Source organism: Monodon monoceros, unplaced genomic scaffold, assembly GCF_005190385.1.
Source record: "Monodon monoceros isolate NGI ecotype Baffin Bay Population unplaced genomic scaffold, NGI_Narwhal_1 Super_Scaffold_21, whole genome shotgun sequence".
Taxonomy (NCBI): domain Eukaryota; kingdom Metazoa; phylum Chordata; class Mammalia; order Artiodactyla; family Monodontidae; genus Monodon; species Monodon monoceros.
Window position 1 is genome coordinate 35,481,036 of NW_021703778.1, and position 19,761 is coordinate 35,500,796.

Consider the following 19,761-nt stretch of genomic DNA (forward strand, 5'->3'; position numbering starts at 1 on the left):
ACATGGTTTTATCTTTAATAGATTGATGAACTCCCAGAGGGAGCTGTGAAGCCTCCAGCAAATAAGTATCCTATCTTCTTTTTTGGAACCCATGAAACGTAAGTCAACAAAACACTTAAATTTTCAACAATTCTAATTTGATTCTGCTAGACTACATTATATGTTGTTAAAATCACTTTATATTATTTTATATGTTGTTAAAATCATTATAATCAATTATATAAAATTGCAAAGATAATATATTTTTTTCTTAATGTAAAGATTTTTCATTTATTTGGCTTTTGAATATCATTTCTGTTTCTGCTTAAATGTTGGGCATGACCCAGAAGTTTCCTTTAGGACACTTTTAAGACCTAGAGAGATGTCTTCCATTCATATTTCACAGAACAAAGTTATGTTCTCTCAGTCTCCTTCAATTTGTCAGACCCTGAAGGAAACATACTACCTTTCTAAGTTTTTGTAATTGTGCTGGTCAGAATACAGATTAAGCTACTGAATAAAGGAAACTGAAAATACAGTGTCTCAAATAATATAGGAATTTACTTCTGTTTTTGGAAACAGTCCAGGGATGGGGGATCTAGATAGATAGATAGATAGATAGATAGATAGATAGATCTGTCTATCAAGGTAGATAGATCAAGGTGGATGTTCAGCTCTGCTCTAGGGACCCAGGTTTCTTCTGTTGTGTTGTCCTACCATTCCCTAGGGCATTACCCTTGTCTGCTTATTTTAAAAAAAAAAAGCAAAAACTGGCTCAGCAGTACCTGTGCATCTTCCAGGTAGAGGGAAGGGGGAGAGAGAAGAGGTACGGAAATGACACAGCAGTTGAATATGTGGCTTACAGTTGCATTTATACCAGTGGCGAGAACTTGGACATATGGTCACATCTAGCTGTAAGGAAGCTGGAAGCATAGTCTCTAGCTAGGCAACTTTGTTGGGGAAGCAAATTGGGAGGAGTATCCATTAAAAGAAAGACAATGATAATGGATGCTAGGGAACCATAGGCAGTCTTGACACACAGAACCTGACACACTGAGAACGTATATGGTTATTTACAACAAGGACACAAATGGAATAGAAACTGCAAATGGGGGGGGAAAGCTAAAAACTAAGATGAAATCTTATATTCAGGGTCACCCTCTATGTTCATGTGAATGTTAGTAGAGCCAGGCATGAACTTTTTTTTTTTTTTTTTTGCTTTACGCGGGCCTCTCACCGCTGTGGCCTCTCCCGTCGCGGAGCACAGGCTCCGGACGCGCAGGCTCAGCGGCCATGGCTCACGGGCCCAGCCGCTCCGCGGCATGTGGGATCCTCCCGGACCGGGTCACGAACCCGTGTCCCCTGTATCGGCAGGCGGACTCTCAACCACTAAGCCACCAGGGAAGCCCTAGGCATGAACTTTTTCTTTGCTTCCTGTCTCTACCACTCTGACATCTTCCTCATTCTCGTATTGAAAGAGAGCTAGCTGGGAGAGGGCCGTTTAAGGCATATTTCTTTCTTGTCTTCATGTGAGAAATTTATTTTTTCAAGAGGTTAGTTTTATTTTCTTTGTTTTATTTTTATCTAATAGACGCTTGTGGACTATGCAACTTAACATGTTTTTCTCCTTGAAGAGGTTGCTCGTAGCTTAGAAATAAATGTTTTACCTATAGTAATAAGTGCGTAGGGCTTTGTGATACCCATTTTTGTATTTCCCTCATTCCTGCTTCCCTTTTATGTCTGTACCATTATTTTGCTTTTCCTTTAGAACCTAATTCCAAGTGATCTGATTGTACATCTAGAACAAGGCAGGATTTGATAAACGAGATTATCACGTTTCCATTGCATACACCAAAATCAACCATTTACTAATATTATGTGGTAACTTTCATTCACTTAGTAAACATTTTCTAGATATTCTTTAAGGCACTGAAAATAAAAGTTGTCCTTAAAGAATTTGCCACCTAGTATATTGCTAGTACAAGTAACAGAATCATTCCAGTAAACAGTGTGAAGGATTTTATGGAGTTATTTCTTATAGCATCCTTCATATAAGTCAGTGGCATAATTCCAAGTCTCAATTCAGTAAAAGCAATTCTACCAAGGAGCAGTGTGATACAGTCCATATGTGAGTTTTTTTGCTGGATTAGAAAACCTGTTATAACATTGTTTCAGCTGATCATTTACTAAGTATTGGGTGTCCTTAAACCTGAGATTATATGCCCTGGCAAGTACCTAATATTCAGTCTCCCTGTGAAGGCAGAGATTCTGTGGATGTTGCTAAGCCCTATATACACAGTGCTTTACACAGTGCCTGGCCCATGGTAGGTGTTTTTTTGTTTCTTTGTTTTTTTGAATTTTATTTTATTTATTTTTTTATACAGCAGGTTCTTATTAGTCATCAGTTTTATACACATCAGTGTATACATGTCAATCCCAATTGCCCAATTCATCCCATCCCCACCCCCCACTGCTTTCCCCGCCTTGGTGTCCGTAAGTTTGTTCTCTAAATCTGTGTCTCAATTTCTGCCCTGCAAACCGGTTCATGTGTACCATTTTTCTAGGTTCCACATATATGCGTTAGTATACGATATTTGTTTTTCTCTTTCTGAGTTACTTCATTCTGCATGACGTCTCTAGATCCATCCACGTCTCAACAAATGACCCAATTTCGTTCATTTTTATGGCTGAGTAATATTCCATTGTATATATGTACCACATCTTCTTTATCCATTCGTCTGTCGATGGGCATTTATGTTGCTTCCATGACCTGGCTATTGTAAATAGTGCTGCAGTGAAAATTGGGGTGCATGTGTCTTTTTGAATTATGGTTTTCTCTGGGTATATGCCCAGTAGTGGGATTGCTGGATCATAAGGTAATTCTATTTTTGGCTTTTTAAGGAACCTCCATACTGTTCTCCATAGTGGCTGTATCAATTTACATTCCCACAAACAGTGCAAGAGGGTTCCCTTTTCTCTACACCCTCTCCAGCATTTGTTGTCTGTAGACTTTCCGGTGATGCCCATTCTAACTGGTGTGAGGTGATACCTCATTGCAGTTTTGATTTGCATTTCTCTAATAATTAGTGATGTTGAGCAGCTTTTCATGTGCTTCTTGGCCATCTGTATGTCTTCTTTGGAGAACTGTCTATTTAGGTCTTCTGCCCATTTTTGGATTGGGTTGTTTGTTTTTTTAGTATTGAGCTCCATGAGCTGTTTATATATTTTGGAGATTAATCGTTTGTCCATTGATTTGTTTGCAAATATTTTCTCCTATTCTGAGGGTTGCCTTTTCATCTTGTTTATGATTTCCTTTGCTGTGCAAAAGCTTTGAAGTTTCATTAGGTCCCATTTGTTTATTTTTGTTTTTATTTCCATTACTCTAGGAGGTGAATCAAAAAAGATCTTGCTGTGATTTATGTCAAAGAGTGTTCTTCCTATGTATTCCTCTAAGAGTTTTACAGTGTCCGGTCTTACATTTAGGTCTCTTATCCATTTTGAGCTTATTTTTGTGTATGGTGTTAGGGAGTGTTCTAATTTCATTCTTTTACATGTAGCTGTCCAGTTTTCCCAGCACCACTTATTGAAGAGACTGTCTTTTCTCCATTGTATATCCTTGCCTCCTTTGTCATAGATTAGTTGACCATAGATGCGTGAGTTTATCTCTGGGCGTTCTGTCTTGTTCCATTGATCTGTTTCTGTTTTTGTGCCAGTACCATATTGTCTTGATTACTGTAGCTTTGTAGTTTAGGCTGAAGTCAGGGAGTCTGATTCCTCCAGCTCCGTATTTTTCCCTCAGGACTGCTTTGGCTATTTGGGGTCTTTTGTGTCTCCATACAAATTTTAAGATGATTTGTTCTAGTTCCGTAAAAAATGTCATTGGTAGGGCTTCCCTGGTGGCGCAGTGGTTGAGAGTCTGCCTGCCGATGCAGGAGATGTGGGTTCGTGCTCCGGTCCGGGAAGATCTCACATGCCGCGGAGCAGCTGGGCCCGTGAGCCATGGCCACTGAGCCTGCGCGTCCGGAGCCTGTGCTCCGCAACGGGAAAGGCCACAACAGTGAGAGGCCCGCATACCGCAAAAAAAAAAAAAAAGAAGAAGAAGAAATGCCATTGGTAATTTGATAGGGGTTGCATTGAATCTGTAGATTGTTTTGGGTAGTATAGTCATTTTCACAATATTGATTTCTCCAATCTAAGAACATGGTATATCTCTCCATCTTTTGGTATCATCTTTAATTTCTTTCATCAGTGCCTTATAGTTTTCTGCATACAGGTCTTTTGTCTCCCTAGGTAGGTTTATTCCTAGGTATTTTATTCTTTTTGTTGCAGTGGTAAATGGGAGTGTTTCCTTAATTTCTCTTCCAGATTTTTCATCATTAGTGTATAGGAATGCAAGAGATTTCTGTGCATTAATTTTGTATCCTGCAACTTTACCCAATTCATTGATTAGCTCTATTAGTCTTCTGGTGGCATCTTTAGGATTCTCTATGTATCTATGCATGTATCATGTCATCTGCAAACAGTGACAGTTTTACTTCTTCTTTTCTGATTTGTATTCCTTTTATTTCTTTTTCTTCTGTGATTGCCGTGGCTAGGACTTCCAAAGCTAGGTGGAATAATAGTGGCAAGAGTGGACATCCTTGTCTCGTTCCTGATCTTAGAGGAAATGCTTTCAGTTTTTCACCATTGACAATGATGTTTGCTGTGGGTTTGTCATATATGGCCTTTATTATGTTGAGGTATGTTCCCTCTGTGCCCACTTTCTGGAGAGTTTTTATCATAAATTGGTGTTGAATTTTGTCACAAGCTTTTTCTGCATCTATTGAGATGTTCATATGTTTTTTATTCTTCAGTCTGTTAATATGGTGTATCACATTGATTGATTTGCGTATATTGAAGAATCCTTGCATTCCTGGGATAAACCCCACTTGATCATGGTGTATGATCCTTTTAATGTTTTGCTGGATTCTGTTTGCTAGTATTTTGTTGAGGATTTTTGCATCTATATTCATCAGTGATATTGGTCTGTAATTTTCTTTTTTTGTAGTATCTTTGTCTGGTTTTGGTATCAGGGTGACGGTGGTCTCGTAGAATGACTTCAGGAGTGTCTAAAACTAGCTGTTGAATGAATTAAAATTGATTAAATGAAATAAATGAAAGGGGGGGAAGGTATGTGGAAGGTGAGGAACTTAACAAAAAAACTGTCAGCAGGAGCACCCTCAGGCAGGACCAGAATTTTCCTCAGAACATGGCTTTGAATCTGTTGCTCAGACAGATAGGTGATTGGAGCCCCAATTTCTTCTGCTCCATATAACTTTACCCCAGTAGTTTTAGTCTGGACAATTTTCAAGGCAGCCTTTGTCAGGAAAAAAAATAACATCCTTAGAGCTTGTAACTTTGAACAATTCTATTTTCTGGCCTACCCTTTAAAATTTATAAAACATACAACAAAGTTAACCAGTTGAGAGGGGATTTGATTTGTGGAATTATCTATAATCCAGGAAAAACCAAGATTGTCTATCAAAAACAAGAACTTGTTTTAGAATAGCTCATTCAGTGTCCCTCTTTCTGGCAGCAGCTAACATGGCCAGTTGAATCATTAACCTTGACTCCTGTGGCATAATTAAAGTACAGACAAGCTCTGGTTAGCATCTATAGCTGACGTGAACCTCAGGCAGCTTAGCCCACAATTCCTATACATAGAGTCAAGGACTAGAGAAAGGTCACAAGCCACAGTCTAATAATTCATGTCAAATTGCTCTAAAAGTGAAATCACCATACCCAAAGTCACATTTCCTTCTCATGCTCAGTTTGTCAGGCATTTGGTTAGAATGTCCAGTATCCTAATAAACTATCTCTGGATTCAGTGAAATGCAGTCATGCTGAACAGTTGAAGGTGAACAGTCAAGGAAAGTTTGGTGATTGGGGTCAGAAAGCTTCCTCAGGTGATTTTATCAACTTGAATTCTTGACCAGCTGGGCAGTGTAAGGAAGGGATCAGTACTAAGATCCAGTCAGAAAATGGAATTTATAAAAATCAGCAGTAAATTGTTAACCTATCGTCTCAAAGCTTTCAACATCATCTCTGCGATAAATTCCAAATATTTATCTCCAGCACAGACCTTTCCCCTGAATTCCAGAATCACCTGCCCAGTTGCCTACTTGACATCTTCACTGGGATATCTAACCAAGTTTTCAAATTCAACATCCAGAACTAAGCTTTTCACCTTCAAATCTTGTTCTCTCAAAAATCTTTCCATTTCAGTAAATATCAACTGCATTTTTCTAATTGCTCAATCTAAAACCTTGGAGATAGCCTCAGTTCCACCCTCTCTCTCACGTGCTGTATCTAGCCCATTAACAAATACCTTGGCTCTTTCTTGAGAGTGAATTCAGAATCCAGCCACCTCTCACCAACTGCACTGCTTACAACTGGTCCAAGTCACCACTGTTACTTCAATAGCCTAATTAGTCTCTCTGCTTCTGCCCTAGTACCCAGCTCTTCAGTGTGTTTTCAACACAGCAGCCAAAGTGGCACTGTTAAAACACAAATTGTCACTTCTCAAAACCTTTAATGGCTTCCCATATGACTCAAAGCCTTTGTAGTGGCCTCCAAGGCCTGACATAATCTGTGCTCCCACCCTGTTACCTCTCTGACCTCATCTCACACAGCTCTCTCTTCACTCATTTCAGTCTAGCCACACTGGCCTCTTAATTTTTCAGACACACTAGGCATTCTCCCACCTCAGGGTCTGTTGTACTTGCTCTTCCTTCAGTCTGCTCTACTCTTCCCCAGATAACTGCATGGGTTCTTCCTTCACCCCCTTCAGTGCTTAGCTGTTCCCTTTTCAGTGAGGCCTTCCTTCTTGATCTGTATTTCTAAAACTGTAAAATCTACCCCAGTCCTTAACCATCCTCCTCCTCTGCTTCATCTATATATTGATTGATTTATTTTCAGCACACAGTACTATGTATTTTATTTATTTATCTTCTTTATTGTCTGGTCCCCTACCCTTGCTAATAGAATGTATGCTCCATGAAGGCAGAGACATTCATCTCTTTGTTCCCTGAAGAATCCCCAGCACCTCTGGAATAGTGCTTTACACATTAGAGATGTTCGATAAAATTTGTTGAGTAAATGAATCTTAGTTTGAAATGAGTCTCAGCCAGCATGTGGGCCTCCACCATCTCATTCACCAGGTTAATATCATAGATAATAATGCTGAAGACTCTAGTTTAAATGCTCAGATCTATTAGCCAGCCCCAGGATTTATTCTGACTCGTTTTCTTTTCATAATTATGATTAATTTAGGATAAGGTTTAAATTGGATAAGATTCTATCTACTTTGCCACTTCTGATTTTTTTCTTGTGTAGTGCCTCATTAAACACTAATGCTTTTTTAATTTATAGAAATAATAGTGAATAAATACACTAATGTGGCATAAAGAGTTAAAATCATTTTTTAATCCAGTGTTTATGTTTTTACTGTGAGTCTTACAAAACCCTTACCTGTGAAAGATTAGCATAGGTAAGCCTTAGTTTAAGATGATGATTTAAGTGGTCAAAGTAGACATCTTTAAAACTACTTTTAAAGTAGTTTAACTAAAAATCAATTTCAAAACAAAAAAGAAATTAGTAATTTAGAAGTAAAATCAAAGTAGCACCGTTCAGTGTTGCTGGCTTGCATACCTAGCTGTCTATTTTTTCTACCTTGAAATATATGTGCAAAACATCTTGTGATATGTGTCTAACTGAGAGGGTTTATATATACTTTTAATGTATTTACTAAAATATGCTCTGACACTTGAGTTGATATTAAAAATATCTTATATTTGAAGGTCAGAATATCAAATCTCTTTCTAATATATCTCTGCAGTGCATTTCTAGGTCCCAAAGACCTTTTCCCTTATAAGGAATACAAAGACAAGTTTGGAAAGTCAAACAAACGGAAAGGATTTAATGAAGGATTGTGGGAAATAGAAAATAACCCAGGAGTAAAGTTTACTGGATACCAGGTGATGGTTTACTTCATTACCACTTGCTGCATCTCATTTTTTATTTTAACTCTTTTTTGGATCTTTCTTATATGTCCTTTGTACTAATGATTACCCACCACCCATTTGAAGTCAGAATTCTTTCTGGTTCCAGTAGCACTTTGGATTAAATGTACAGGCATACCTTGCTCTGTTGCACTTCACAGATACTGCATTTTTTACAAATCAAAGGTTTGTGGCAACCCTGCATTGAGCAAGCCTGTTGGCCCCATTTTTCCAACAGCATTTGCTCACCTCATGTTTTGGCATCACATTTTGGTAATTCTCTCAATATTTCAAACTTTTTCATTATTCTTATATTTGTTATAGTGACCTGTGATCAGTGCTCTTTGATGTTACTATTATAATTGTTTTGGGGCACCACAAACCACACCCATATAAGACAGTAAACTTAATTGATAATGTTGTGTGTGTTCTGACTGCGCCACTGATCAGCAGTTCCCCTTTCTCCCCCTCCTTGAGCCTCCCTATCCCCTGAGACACAACAGTATTGAAGCTGGGCCAGTTAATAACCCTGCAATGGCATCTTAAGTATTCAGGTGAAAGGAAAAATCACACATCGCTTACTTTAAATCAAAAGCTAGAAATGATTAAGCTTAGTGAGAAAGGCATGTCGAAAACTGGAATAGGCTGAAAGCTAGGCCTCTTGGAGCCAAGCAGTTAGCCAAGTTGTGAATGCAAGGGAAAAGTTCTTGAAAGAATTTTAAAGTACTACTCTGGTGAACACATGAATAATAAGAAAGCAAAACAGCCTTATTGCTACGGTGGAGAAGGTTTGAGTAGTCTGGATAGAAGATCAAACCGGCCACAACATTCCCTTAAGCTAAAGCCTAATCTAGAGAAGGCCCTAACTCTCTTCGATTCTCTGAACACTAAGAGAGGTGAGGAAGTGCAGAAGAAAAGTTTGAAGCTAGCCGAGGTTGATGCCAGAGGTTTAAGGAAAGAAGCCATTTCTATAACATAAAAGTGCAAGGTGAAGCAGCAAGTGCTGATGTAGAAGCTGCCGCAAGTTATCCAGAAGATCTAGCTAAGATAATTAATAAAGGTGGCTACATTGAACAACAGATTTTCAATGTAGATGAAATGGCCTTCTATTGGAAGTTGCCATCTAGGACTTTCATAGCTAGATAGAAGTCTATGCCTGACTTCAAAGCCTCAAAGGACAAGCTGACTCTTGTTAGGAGCTAATGCAACTGGTGACTTTCAGTTGAAGCCAGTGCTCATTGACCATTCTAGAAATCCTAGGGCCCTTAAGAATTATGCTGAATCTGCTCTGCCTGTGTTTTATAAATGGAACACCAAAGCCTGAATGACAGCACAGTCTGTTGACAACATGGTATACTAAATATTTTAAGCCCACCGTTGAGACCTACTGCTCAGAAAAAAGATTCCTTTGAAAATCTTGATATTACTGCTCGTTGACAATGCACCTGGTCACCCAGAAGCTCTATTGGAGATGTACGATGAGATCAGTGTTGTTTTCATGCCTCCTAACACAACATCCATTCTGCAGCCATGGATCAAAGAGTAATTTAGACTTTCAAGTTTATTATTTAAGAAATACATTTTGTAAGGCTATAGCTGCCACAGATGACGATTCCTCTGATGGATCTGGGCAAAACTCAGTTGAAAACCTTCTGGAAAGTATTCAGCATTCTAGATGCCATTAAGAACATTCATGATTCATAGGAAGAGGTCAGAATATCAACATTAACAGGAGTTTGGAAAAAGTGGATTCCAAACTTCATGGATGACTTGGAGGGTTTCAAGACTTCAGTGGAGGAAGGAACTGCAGATGTGGTGGAAATGGCAAGAGAATTAGAATTAGAAGCAGAGCCTGGAGATGTAACTAAATTGTTGCAAACTCCTGCTAAAGCTTGAATGGATAAGGAATTGCTTCTTATGGATGAGCAGAGTGTAGTTTCTTGAGATGAAAGCTACTCCTGGTGAAGATGCTGTGAAGATTGTTGACATGACCACAAAGGATTCAGAATATTATATAAACTTAGTTGATAAAATGGTGACAGGGTTTGAGAGGACTGACTCCAATTTTGAAAGAAATTCTATGGTGGGTAAAATGCTATCCAGCTGCATTGCCTGCTACAGAGAAATCATTTGTCAATTGATACTGCAGACTTCACTGTTGTCTTATTTTAAGAAGTTGCCACAGCCTCCCAGCCTTCAGCAGCCACCACCCTGACCAGTCAGCAACCATCAGCATGGCTGACCCTCCACCAGCAAAAAGATGAGGACTCACTGAAGGCTCAGATGATGGTTAGCATTTTTTAGCAATAAAGTATTTTTAAATTAAGGTATACACATTGTTTTTATAGATATAATGCTACTGCAAACTTAATAGACTACAGTTTAGTATAAACATAACTTTTATATGCACTGGGGAACCAAAAAATTCATGTGACGTGCTTTATTGTGATATTTACTTTATTGCTATGGTCTGCAACTGAACCTGCAGTATCTCCGAGGTATGCCTGTAATTCTGTTACCTTAAGAGGGTTCATGTCAATTGGTCACTGGAAAATTGAAGTTGACAGCCATTTATTTTGAAAATCTTGAGTAAGCTGAACTTCTTCTAATTAGAATAGAATGATTCTTTTCATAGTCTGTAGTCTTTGCTATTTTTCAAAAATGTAATTAGCTAATATTTTATTATCTCTTAGGCAATTCAGCAACAGAGCTCTTCAGAAACCGAGGGAGAAGGCGGGAATACTGCAGATGCAAGCAGTGAGGAAGAAGGTGATAGAGTAGAAGAAGATGGAAAAGGCAAAAGAAAGAATGAAAAAGCAGGCTCAAAACGGAAAAAGTCATACACTTCAAAGGTTACTAAGAAACCTTTCCCATTGTTGTTAATCCTGTATGCATATTCATTAAAGGTTTTTAGATTACTTTTAATTCATTCACTGGGCACATAGAAATATATTAGCTCTGTGGAGCCTCTGCCTTTAGAGACAGTAATATATCTGAGGGGAATAAGACAGGTGATCTTAGATGTGAGGGTAACTGGTATTGACTCATAAGGTCTATTGACCCTGAAAATAGCACCTTCTCTGTTGGAGGAGGACTGTTCTTTAATCAAGGATGTAAGAATAGGTATACCTCTTATAACAACCCCCAGGTGAGCCCTGAAGAATTTAGGAATATAGGAGACTCAGTACAATTTAGGACTATGTCTAGTATTATAGATGTAAATATAAAGATAGACTCTTTCTTGTCTCTCTGCTTTAAAGAATGTGCTTTGGTTCTTTATTTGTTCAGTTCTCATATTTCCAGGTCACCTATTCTATGTCAGACACTTGTACTAGGTAGATAGTGGTGAGCAAATCCAATGCCATTCCTACCCTCATGTAACTTACAATACAGTGGGTTGGGGGGGGTGGAAACACAGAGTTAAAAAACAAATAATAAATAACTGTAAATTCTGAAAGGGCTATGAAGGAAATGAATGGGAGCAGGGAACAACAGAATAAGTGTATCTATTTAGATAGAGTGGCCGGGCCTTTCCGAAAAGATGAAATTTATGCTGAGACCTGAAAGAAGAGCATGGGACGAGGAGCGCGTGTGGCAGAGCAGCAAAGCTCTGAGGGAGGGAAGAGTTTGACATGGCCTGGATTGAAAGAAGGCAGGCATGATTGGAGAGTCACGATGAGGAGGGAGAGACAGGCAAAGGCTAAATAATGGAGACTGGCACGCCATGTTAAGGAGTTTGAATTTTATTCCAGATGTAACAGTAATTTATTGGAGGCGTGACATGATCCTTGATTTACAAATTGAAAGTTTAGGTTTTTCATACAGTAATTCAGAAATACAATTGAAAAAACTATGATATTGTGGAAATTCTTCACCTTTTAGAAACTTAAAGCAGGGTAGATGGATCTTTGAAGATAAAGATGGGTACAAGTTTTGCTGCAATTGGTCTGTCACACAGTTGAATACTTGGACAAATTACTTCCATTTAGACTCTGGTATTTAGTGGCTGGATATACTTAGGAAATTCCTTAAAAACAAGTATCAAGGGTTTCTTAGACTATCAACATTTTATTTTACAGTCTATAAAATCCACCCAACTGGCATACGGGTAAAATTGTATGAATGCATGTTACTTCCTGTACACCTAATGAAAAACATGGTATCTGCCTTAAATGGGGGTAAAGTTTGCAAATGGCAACAAAATAATTAGAATTTTCCCTAACAGACTGTATATTCCATAGGGGTTATTTTTTAAGCTGAATTTCTTTTAACATTTTGGCCTTCATTTAAACACCCAATTGAATTTAATTTAGTTTATGATTGCCTGCTGAGCTTCCGTGTAATGTGTTGCACCACCCTAAATTATCTAAGCCCCTCTAAGGTACCTGAGGTATTTAATAGTGTGGATATGTGGCTTTTAAATGTCATTATTTCATCACTCTTGTGAAAGCCAGAAGTAATAGGGCTCATACCTGGGGTGGATTTATAATTTAAAGTAGTGAAGAGGTAAAGACATACTTTATTTACTAAGGCGTATCGATTTTAAATTAAAGAATCATTTCCGTTGCTTTCCTTCAAGATCACAACTTTCATGATCACTTAAGAACCATGATTTTTAATTTTCAATATCAACCGAGTAACCTAACACAATAGTTCTCAAACTTTTGCATGCATCAGAATCACCTGGAGGGCTTATTAAAACACTTATTGCTGCGTGTCAGCACCCCCCACCATTTTCTATTTTAGTAGGTCTAGGGCAGGGTCCAGTGTGGGGAATTAAATATCCAGTGAGCTGATGTTGCTGATCTGGGAACCACGTTTAGAGAACCACTTACCTCGTATAACCTCACTGCTCTCTTTGGCTTCCCAGATGTTTCCTTTTTGTTGAATATGGTGATTTTTTTTACATCTGTTTCTTGAATAATCTTCCTTTACCACTAAACTTTTGGTTCACAAACTTTTTTGACTGCATCCAAGTTAGGTTGAGGGAGAAGTCCCACTTTCCCTCTACCTCACCTAATTCTGTTTCTTCTGTGGAAAAAAATGTTCATAAGAGCCATAGTATAAGCACATTTGAGGGAGGTTATATATATATCATATTAGCAGTAAGTGTATGTGTGATTCATATTTGAGCCATAACAGATACTAGAAAATTATAAGCAAAAAATATTTTGCATGCAAGTTATCTACTGTATAAAGTAGGGCTAATCAGAGAGCCTCACAACAAACTAAACTGATGATGATAGTAAACCGTTAGTAATCTTAGTTAAAAACCAAAGATAGCAACAGTTGGACACACAACCAATTCAAAACCATATTGATAAAACTGATGAAGGGTCCTTCCCCAAAATTACAGGAAGTGCGACGATCTGCATAAGCACAGTAAGCGCTTTCTAAGGTTACCAAATATAGCTTGGCAGCCAGATTTCTTAGTGGAATACCGAATGTGACTCATTAGCAAAACATAGTAATGCCCTAATTCTAGTCTATGTATATCAAATTATAAAGCTTAAAAACTCACTTGTAGGATTACTCGTAAGTATCCTTTGTAAGCACTATAAATTTTAGGGAGTTCTGCCTATTATCTGTAAGAACTGCAAGTCAAGGACTATTACTTGAGAATTACTATATAAAGCAACTACTGCATTTCAATAATTATACTGTATTTACTAGGAGAACAAAAGTATTTGACTTTTTACATCATCATACTTGATCTAAACTTTAACTCCAGGCACTCCATGTTTGGATTATTAAATCCCTGCTTTCCCTCCTTGTAAAAAGTAAAAATGAAGTCATTTTAAACTGACATCTTGGACTTGGTTGGTAGTTTCAGTTAAGTAAGATAGAAGCAATGTAATTCCATATTCTGTCACATAGCTAGAAGATATTTTCTCTTTGAAAGTTGCATTTTAAAATATTGATTGTCTCAGGAAGCTCAGATTTGCTAATTCATTTCTGTAAGACCAAAAGTGACTTGCCTTAATGAGTTTTGCCTTAGCTGTTATTTACCATGTGCTTAAAGATTCATAAAATTTCTCAAAAAGGAAATGTAAGTGAAATGCTACATTTTATTTTCTTAAAGGTACACAGTGGGGCCAGCTTTTGATCATTTTAATGCTGTTCTGCAAAGCAGCTCTGGCTGTGAACTATAATTGTATTTTCATCTTCACCGTAGAGTTCATCTTGGTTTCAAATGCAAGTTGATAAGAAAAAAAGGGCTAGTTTACCAGTGTGGCCTATCCATAATTTAAAAGATTAAAGTTAATTCATATCATATGGTGATAGAAAAGTTTTGTCAAGATCATCCCATGTATACCATTAACCAAACAGCTTCCATAAGTGTTCCAACATGAATATCCATATAGTATCCTAGATAGTTTACCTTGCTTCTCTGGACCTCACATTCTACTGTGAAATGATGGGGAAGGACAAGGAGACCTTTAGGGTTCCTTCTAGCTCTGTAGCCTTCCTAGAATGGTATCCATCAGCTATATTTATTCATTGACAGTGTTCCAGGTATGTGAATCTCTATTTTCTGCTTTTAATATCACACTGCTGGAAAGAACTAGAAGGTTATCTAGTCCACCTCTACTTCCTTTCCAGCTGGTTAAACTGAGGCCCCATGAGGTGAAATCACTTGTCCAAGGTCACCTAGCTCAGTTGTGGCACACTGCCATGTTGTATTGGTATATCCTGTATCAAGCCACAAAGACTGGATATAGGTCAGCTACTTCTACATTTCTTACTTACATTTGTGCATTTGGGTTTCTACTTTTGACTATACTTTTTAACTTGTCTAAATATTTAGAAATCCTCTAAACAGTCCCGGAAATCTCCAGGAGATGAAGATGACAAGGACTGCAAAGAAGAAGAAAATAAAAGCAGCTCTGAGGGTGGAGATGCCGGCAATGACACAAGAAACACAACTTCAGACTTGCAAAAAACCAGTGAAGGGGTAAGAATATACCTGTGATTTCTCTTATCTTCCTGTTAACTTAGAAGACATTTTGCCTCAGAACAGGTTTCATTATCTCAGCATTAGTAAACGTTGCCTTAGTAAATGGAGAAACATTCTCAGCTTGACATATACATTCACTCACAGCTCCTGAATAAGTGATCAGATGCTTAGAGTCTGAGAACAAAAGAGAGCTGGGTGGGAATTACACCTATCAGTTTGGAACTCTGACAGGTTTATTCTTTTTTAAACTAACTTCAGCACCTTGAGAGTTTTTTAGAAGTCAGGCATGAAGTATTGAAATTATGAAATGCCACCTCAGAATTTGACAGTTGTATTTCTTATATTATAAAATGAATGGCATGTTCAAAATAGGGTATTTTATACTGCTCCTTCTTTCTTAGAAGCAGTATGTAATTTAATATACCCATGGGGATTTTAAACATTTAAATATTCAAGCTATATGTGAATATTAATGTTTAAAGTAACCAAGGGGAAAACTTGTACACTTTGAATCTTGTTACCTTTTGTTAACCTCTGTTAACTTCAAAGTCACAGGCAAGTCCACCTTCGTAAAAGTTTTAGTGAAGGCAGATTTTGCCCCTGGTCATTTTCCATAGTCTTTATGAAGACTAATTGGACAGCAGCAAATCATTTTAAAACAATACTGATAAAATAAATTATTACTCTTTAGTTAAATTCTGGTTTCAGCTGAGTTCTTGCTTACTCTTGTCATTACTGTTTACCTCTCAACTGTCTCCTCCTGCTTCCAGTTACCCATAATTTTTCCCAAGTTATGATTCTATTTATTCCCTTGTTTCTCTCACCCAGCTCAGTTTACCCCATCCTCTGCCTGTCCTCCTTCCCTTGACCTCTCTCCAATAAATTTCTAGCTGTACTTCCCATGACAGAGGAAGAGGTAGTTTACACCCGTACTACTCAGTGTGTGGTCTGCAGACAGGTAGCATCAACATCACCTGGGGGCTTGTTAGAAATGCAGAATCCAGGCTTAACCCCAGAGCTATCAAATCATAGTCTGCATTTTAACTAAACGCCCAAGTCATTCATATGCACATTAAAGAGAAGCACCAATCTGCACCTTCCTATCACCAGAGTCCAGAATATCATCTCCTGCTTTCTCCAAGGCTACACCCCATCAGTGGTCCCCTTTCTCTCCTATACCTTTACTTTCTTTTCTGCTGGCTCCTTACTCTCTGCCTATAAACAGTATCAGGTCTCCCTTAACCTTAAAGATACCTCCCTTCCACCATGTATCCTACTCTTTTCACCTTTCTCTTTATCTCTAATTTCTTAAAAGAGTTCCTTTTTCTCCCAGCGTCCATCTTCTCACCTACTCATGCCTTAACCCAGGGGTCCCCAACCCCCAGGCCGTGGACCGCTACCTGTCCGTCAGAGGCCTGTTAGGAACTGGGCCACCCAGCAGGAGGTGAGCGGCGGGCGAGCAAGGAAGCTTCATCTGCTGCTCCCCATCGCTCGCGTTACCGCCGGAACCATCTCCCCCCCGCACCATCCCCCCCCCCGCACCCCAGTCCGTGGAAAAATTGTCTTCCATGAAACACAGTCCCTGGTGCCAAAGAGGTTGGGGACCACTACCTTAACCCTTGGCACTCTTGTTTCTTCTTTGACCGGTTCATGGAAACTGCTCTTGTAAAGGTTCCTAGTGATCCTCTCATTGCCAAATCCAGTGTCTCCTTTAGTCTTTATTTTACTCTGCAGCATTTAATACCATTAGCCACTTTCTCCTCCTGACTTTGCCTCCAGGTCACCAGTCTCTTCTGCTTCCTCTCCCAGTGTCTCCTCAGTCTCCTAGAGCACTTTTCTCTAGGCTGTCTTGGTACACTTCCAGTCTGAAAGCTTCCCCTGTTTCCATCTTATGCACTCATGTGGTTTCAGCTGTTAGGTATTACTGATGACTTCTCACTCTAGCTCTTGCATTGTAGATTCATTTTTCTAATTTAATAAAACCATTTCTACTTTAATAACTTGAAAGCACCTCAGAAGATAGTTGCTACTAGAAGTAACAACAGCAGCAGAGTCAGAGTAGTAGTGGCTAACATTTTTACCATGTGCCACATACTGTGCTAAATGCTGTACATGCATTTGATCCTCATACAAATCCCAGGAGGTAGGTGCAGGTGTTATTTCATTTCGTAGCTGGGGAAACTGAAGCTGAAAGGATTGGGCCAGGGTCGCACAGCTAGTCAGAGCCTGAATTTGAAGCAAGAGCCTGAGATCTTTTTATTTTTAACCTGTTTCTAATAATATAATTTTATACACAAAAGGATATATATATATAATATAAAAATAAAGTAGTAAGCATGGTAATTTAATGAATACCAGAGACCCTACCACTCAGCCAAAACTAGAACATAACAATAACTTGTATCTATATACATGTTCTTCCCCATCCTGTCTTCTTCCTAACCAGAGATAACCACTAGCGTTGTATTTATTATTTCCTTTCATTTTCAAAATTTTAGCCCATACCTAACATATATGTATATACTTAAATAATAATATAATTTTGCTCATTTTTGAGCCAATGCACATAAAAGAGTTTATTTAGGGTATGTAAACTCACACTGGACATGCTGAGTCATGAGTTTAAGGTTTTTAACTTTACAAGGTAATGCCAAAGTATTTTCCTAAGTTGTTGGATCCATGTATACTCCCACCATCAGTGTATGAGTTCCCTGTGACTAACTGGGCATTGTCAGACTTTAAAATTTTTGCCAATATAGTGGATGTAAATTATAGTCTAAATTTGTGATTCTTTGATCAATAATGAAGTTGAGCCTCTTTTCACATGTTTATCGACCACCTCTGTTTCCTCTTCTGTGCAGTGCTTGATTTTGGTTTTTTGCCCATTTTCCTGTTGGACTTCTTTTCTTACTGACTTGTAGGACTCCTTTACATATTCTGGATTCTCACTGCCATGGGTGGTCATATGCATTGCAGATATCTTCTCTAAGCTGTTAGTGAACAGACTTTCTTAATTTTATTGTAGTCAAATGTATCAAACTTTCCTTGTTATGGTTATTGTTTTTCTGTCTTGTTTAAGAAGTCTTTTCCTATCTCAAAGTCAGAAAGGTATTCTCCTATATTTCCTTTTAAAATTGTAAAGTTTTGTTCTTAACATTTCAGTGTTTAATCCATCTGGAATTGATTTTTGTGTATAGTATGAGATAGGCTCCCACTGCATTTTCCCCATAGCATAACCATTTAACCAGCACCATTTATTAAATAGTCTCTCCTTTCCTGTCTGATCTGCAGTGTCATCTGTCATATAGCCATGGGTCTCTCTCTGGGTTCTCTATTCTGTTCCTTTGGTCAGTACTAAACTCTTAAATTTTAGTAGCTTTATAATGTGTCCTGATATCTTATAGGGCAAGTAACCTAATTTTTTTTTCAAATATTTAATAGACATGGTCCAGGATAGAAGGTCAGAGGGGCTTTTTTTTCTTGATGGGAGAATATACAGCACATATGCTAATGAGAATGATCCAAATATGGAATGATCACAAAATAATAATGTAAGAAAAAATTGCCACAGTAGTGCTCTTCAGAAGGCAAGAAGGCATAAAATCTAGTGCACATCCGGAAGGGCTACCTTACTGCATCCACTGAAGCAGGAGGAAATGCAGAGCGTTTGGGCACAGGGGCAGGTAAATGAGTACTTGGGGTGAGAGCATGCAAAAGTTCTCTTCTGATTACTTTTATCTTCTTAGGAAGCAAGGTCAACATTTGAGAGTGAGAACAGGAAGAAGTGTTGAAAGTTTAAAGAGAGAGGAAAAGGGATAAAATAGTTACTTAGAAGAACAGAAGAGTGATTGGACTTGGGAAATGAAGTTGAATTGCCAGACAGCAGTAAGGGCCCACATGAGGTTAGTGGTCATGAATTTAAAGTGAGAACAGTCAGATGGCTGTGTGTTTTTCTCCAGGCATATTCAATTGTGCAGTCATGGAGTGGCAGAGAATTGCATTTAACTAGAATTGGTGCTTGCCCAGAGAATAAAGGAGGTTCAAGACAAGGGAGTTGAGGGTGTATGCAAGGAAGGGATTAATTATAATGATGGACCCATGGAATCCAAAATATGTTCAGAGGGAAATAAGGATGTGAGGAAGGAGACAGGATCAACAGATTTTGCATATCCAAGAATTCTTGGAGTTGGAGTACTGGATAAAGGGAGCGAGCTGGAAAGATAGGTGGTGATAGAATAGGAAGATGTTTAGATCAAACTGCGGAAGGGTGGCAGTATGTGCTGATGGCAGTGCAGGTGAGTTTGGTATTTTGAGTGGGACAGTTTTCCATTGTGTGAGCACTGTTCACATCGCAGGACATTTAGTACCCTTGGCCCCTACCCGTTAAATGCCACAGGACCTCCAAGTTCTTATAATAGCCTAAAATGTTCCCATAATTCCCCCCAAAAGAACAGTGACTTAAAACAGTATTTGCAAATACTCTCAATGGTTGAGAAACACTTGTCTACGAAATAGCCATGGAAATGAGTGACTGAGGTAAGGTGGAAGACGAGATCTTTGGAGAAGAGGAAGTCTAGGAACTTAAGAGGCCAGAGTGTTGGAAAGACGATCTCTCTGCATGTCGACATCCAGCAGTTATTATGCTATTGAATGACAGTGGGCCAGAGCTAAAGTCTTCAAGGAGAAAAGGGGAGTGACCCAGGGTGTCTGGAGGTGACAGCAGTAGGGAGGGGTGGTGGTTCACAATATTGAGACTAAAAGCTAGAAGGATTATTCTTCCTGGGG

The 19,761-nt window shown here is 38.5% G+C and overlaps 2 protein-coding genes across 2 annotated transcripts in view; one reads left to right on the forward strand and one right to left on the reverse strand.

The window, feature by feature from the left end:
* HDGFL3 (HDGF like 3) overlaps positions 1–19,761 on the forward strand; it is a 74,892-nt gene that overhangs the window by 49,697 nt on the left and 5,434 nt on the right. The window contains exons 2-5 of the mRNA XM_029236965.1: positions 22–98; positions 7,856–7,994; positions 10,712–10,870; positions 14,827–14,973. Of these exons, the coding sequence (XP_029092798.1) occupies positions 22–98; positions 7,856–7,994; positions 10,712–10,870; positions 14,827–14,973 (522 nt within the window). The remainder of the gene's footprint in view (positions 1–21; positions 99–7,855; positions 7,995–10,711; positions 10,871–14,826; positions 14,974–19,761) is intronic.
* Positions 12,707–19,761, reverse strand: part of TM6SF1 (transmembrane 6 superfamily member 1) — a 39,420-nt gene continuing 32,365 nt past the window's right edge. Inside the window, exon 10 of the mRNA XM_029236960.1 lies at positions 12,707–13,049. Coding sequence (XP_029092793.1) covers positions 13,035–13,049 — 15 coding nt within the window. The 3' untranslated portion in view covers positions 12,707–13,034. The remainder of the gene's footprint in view (positions 13,050–19,761) is intronic.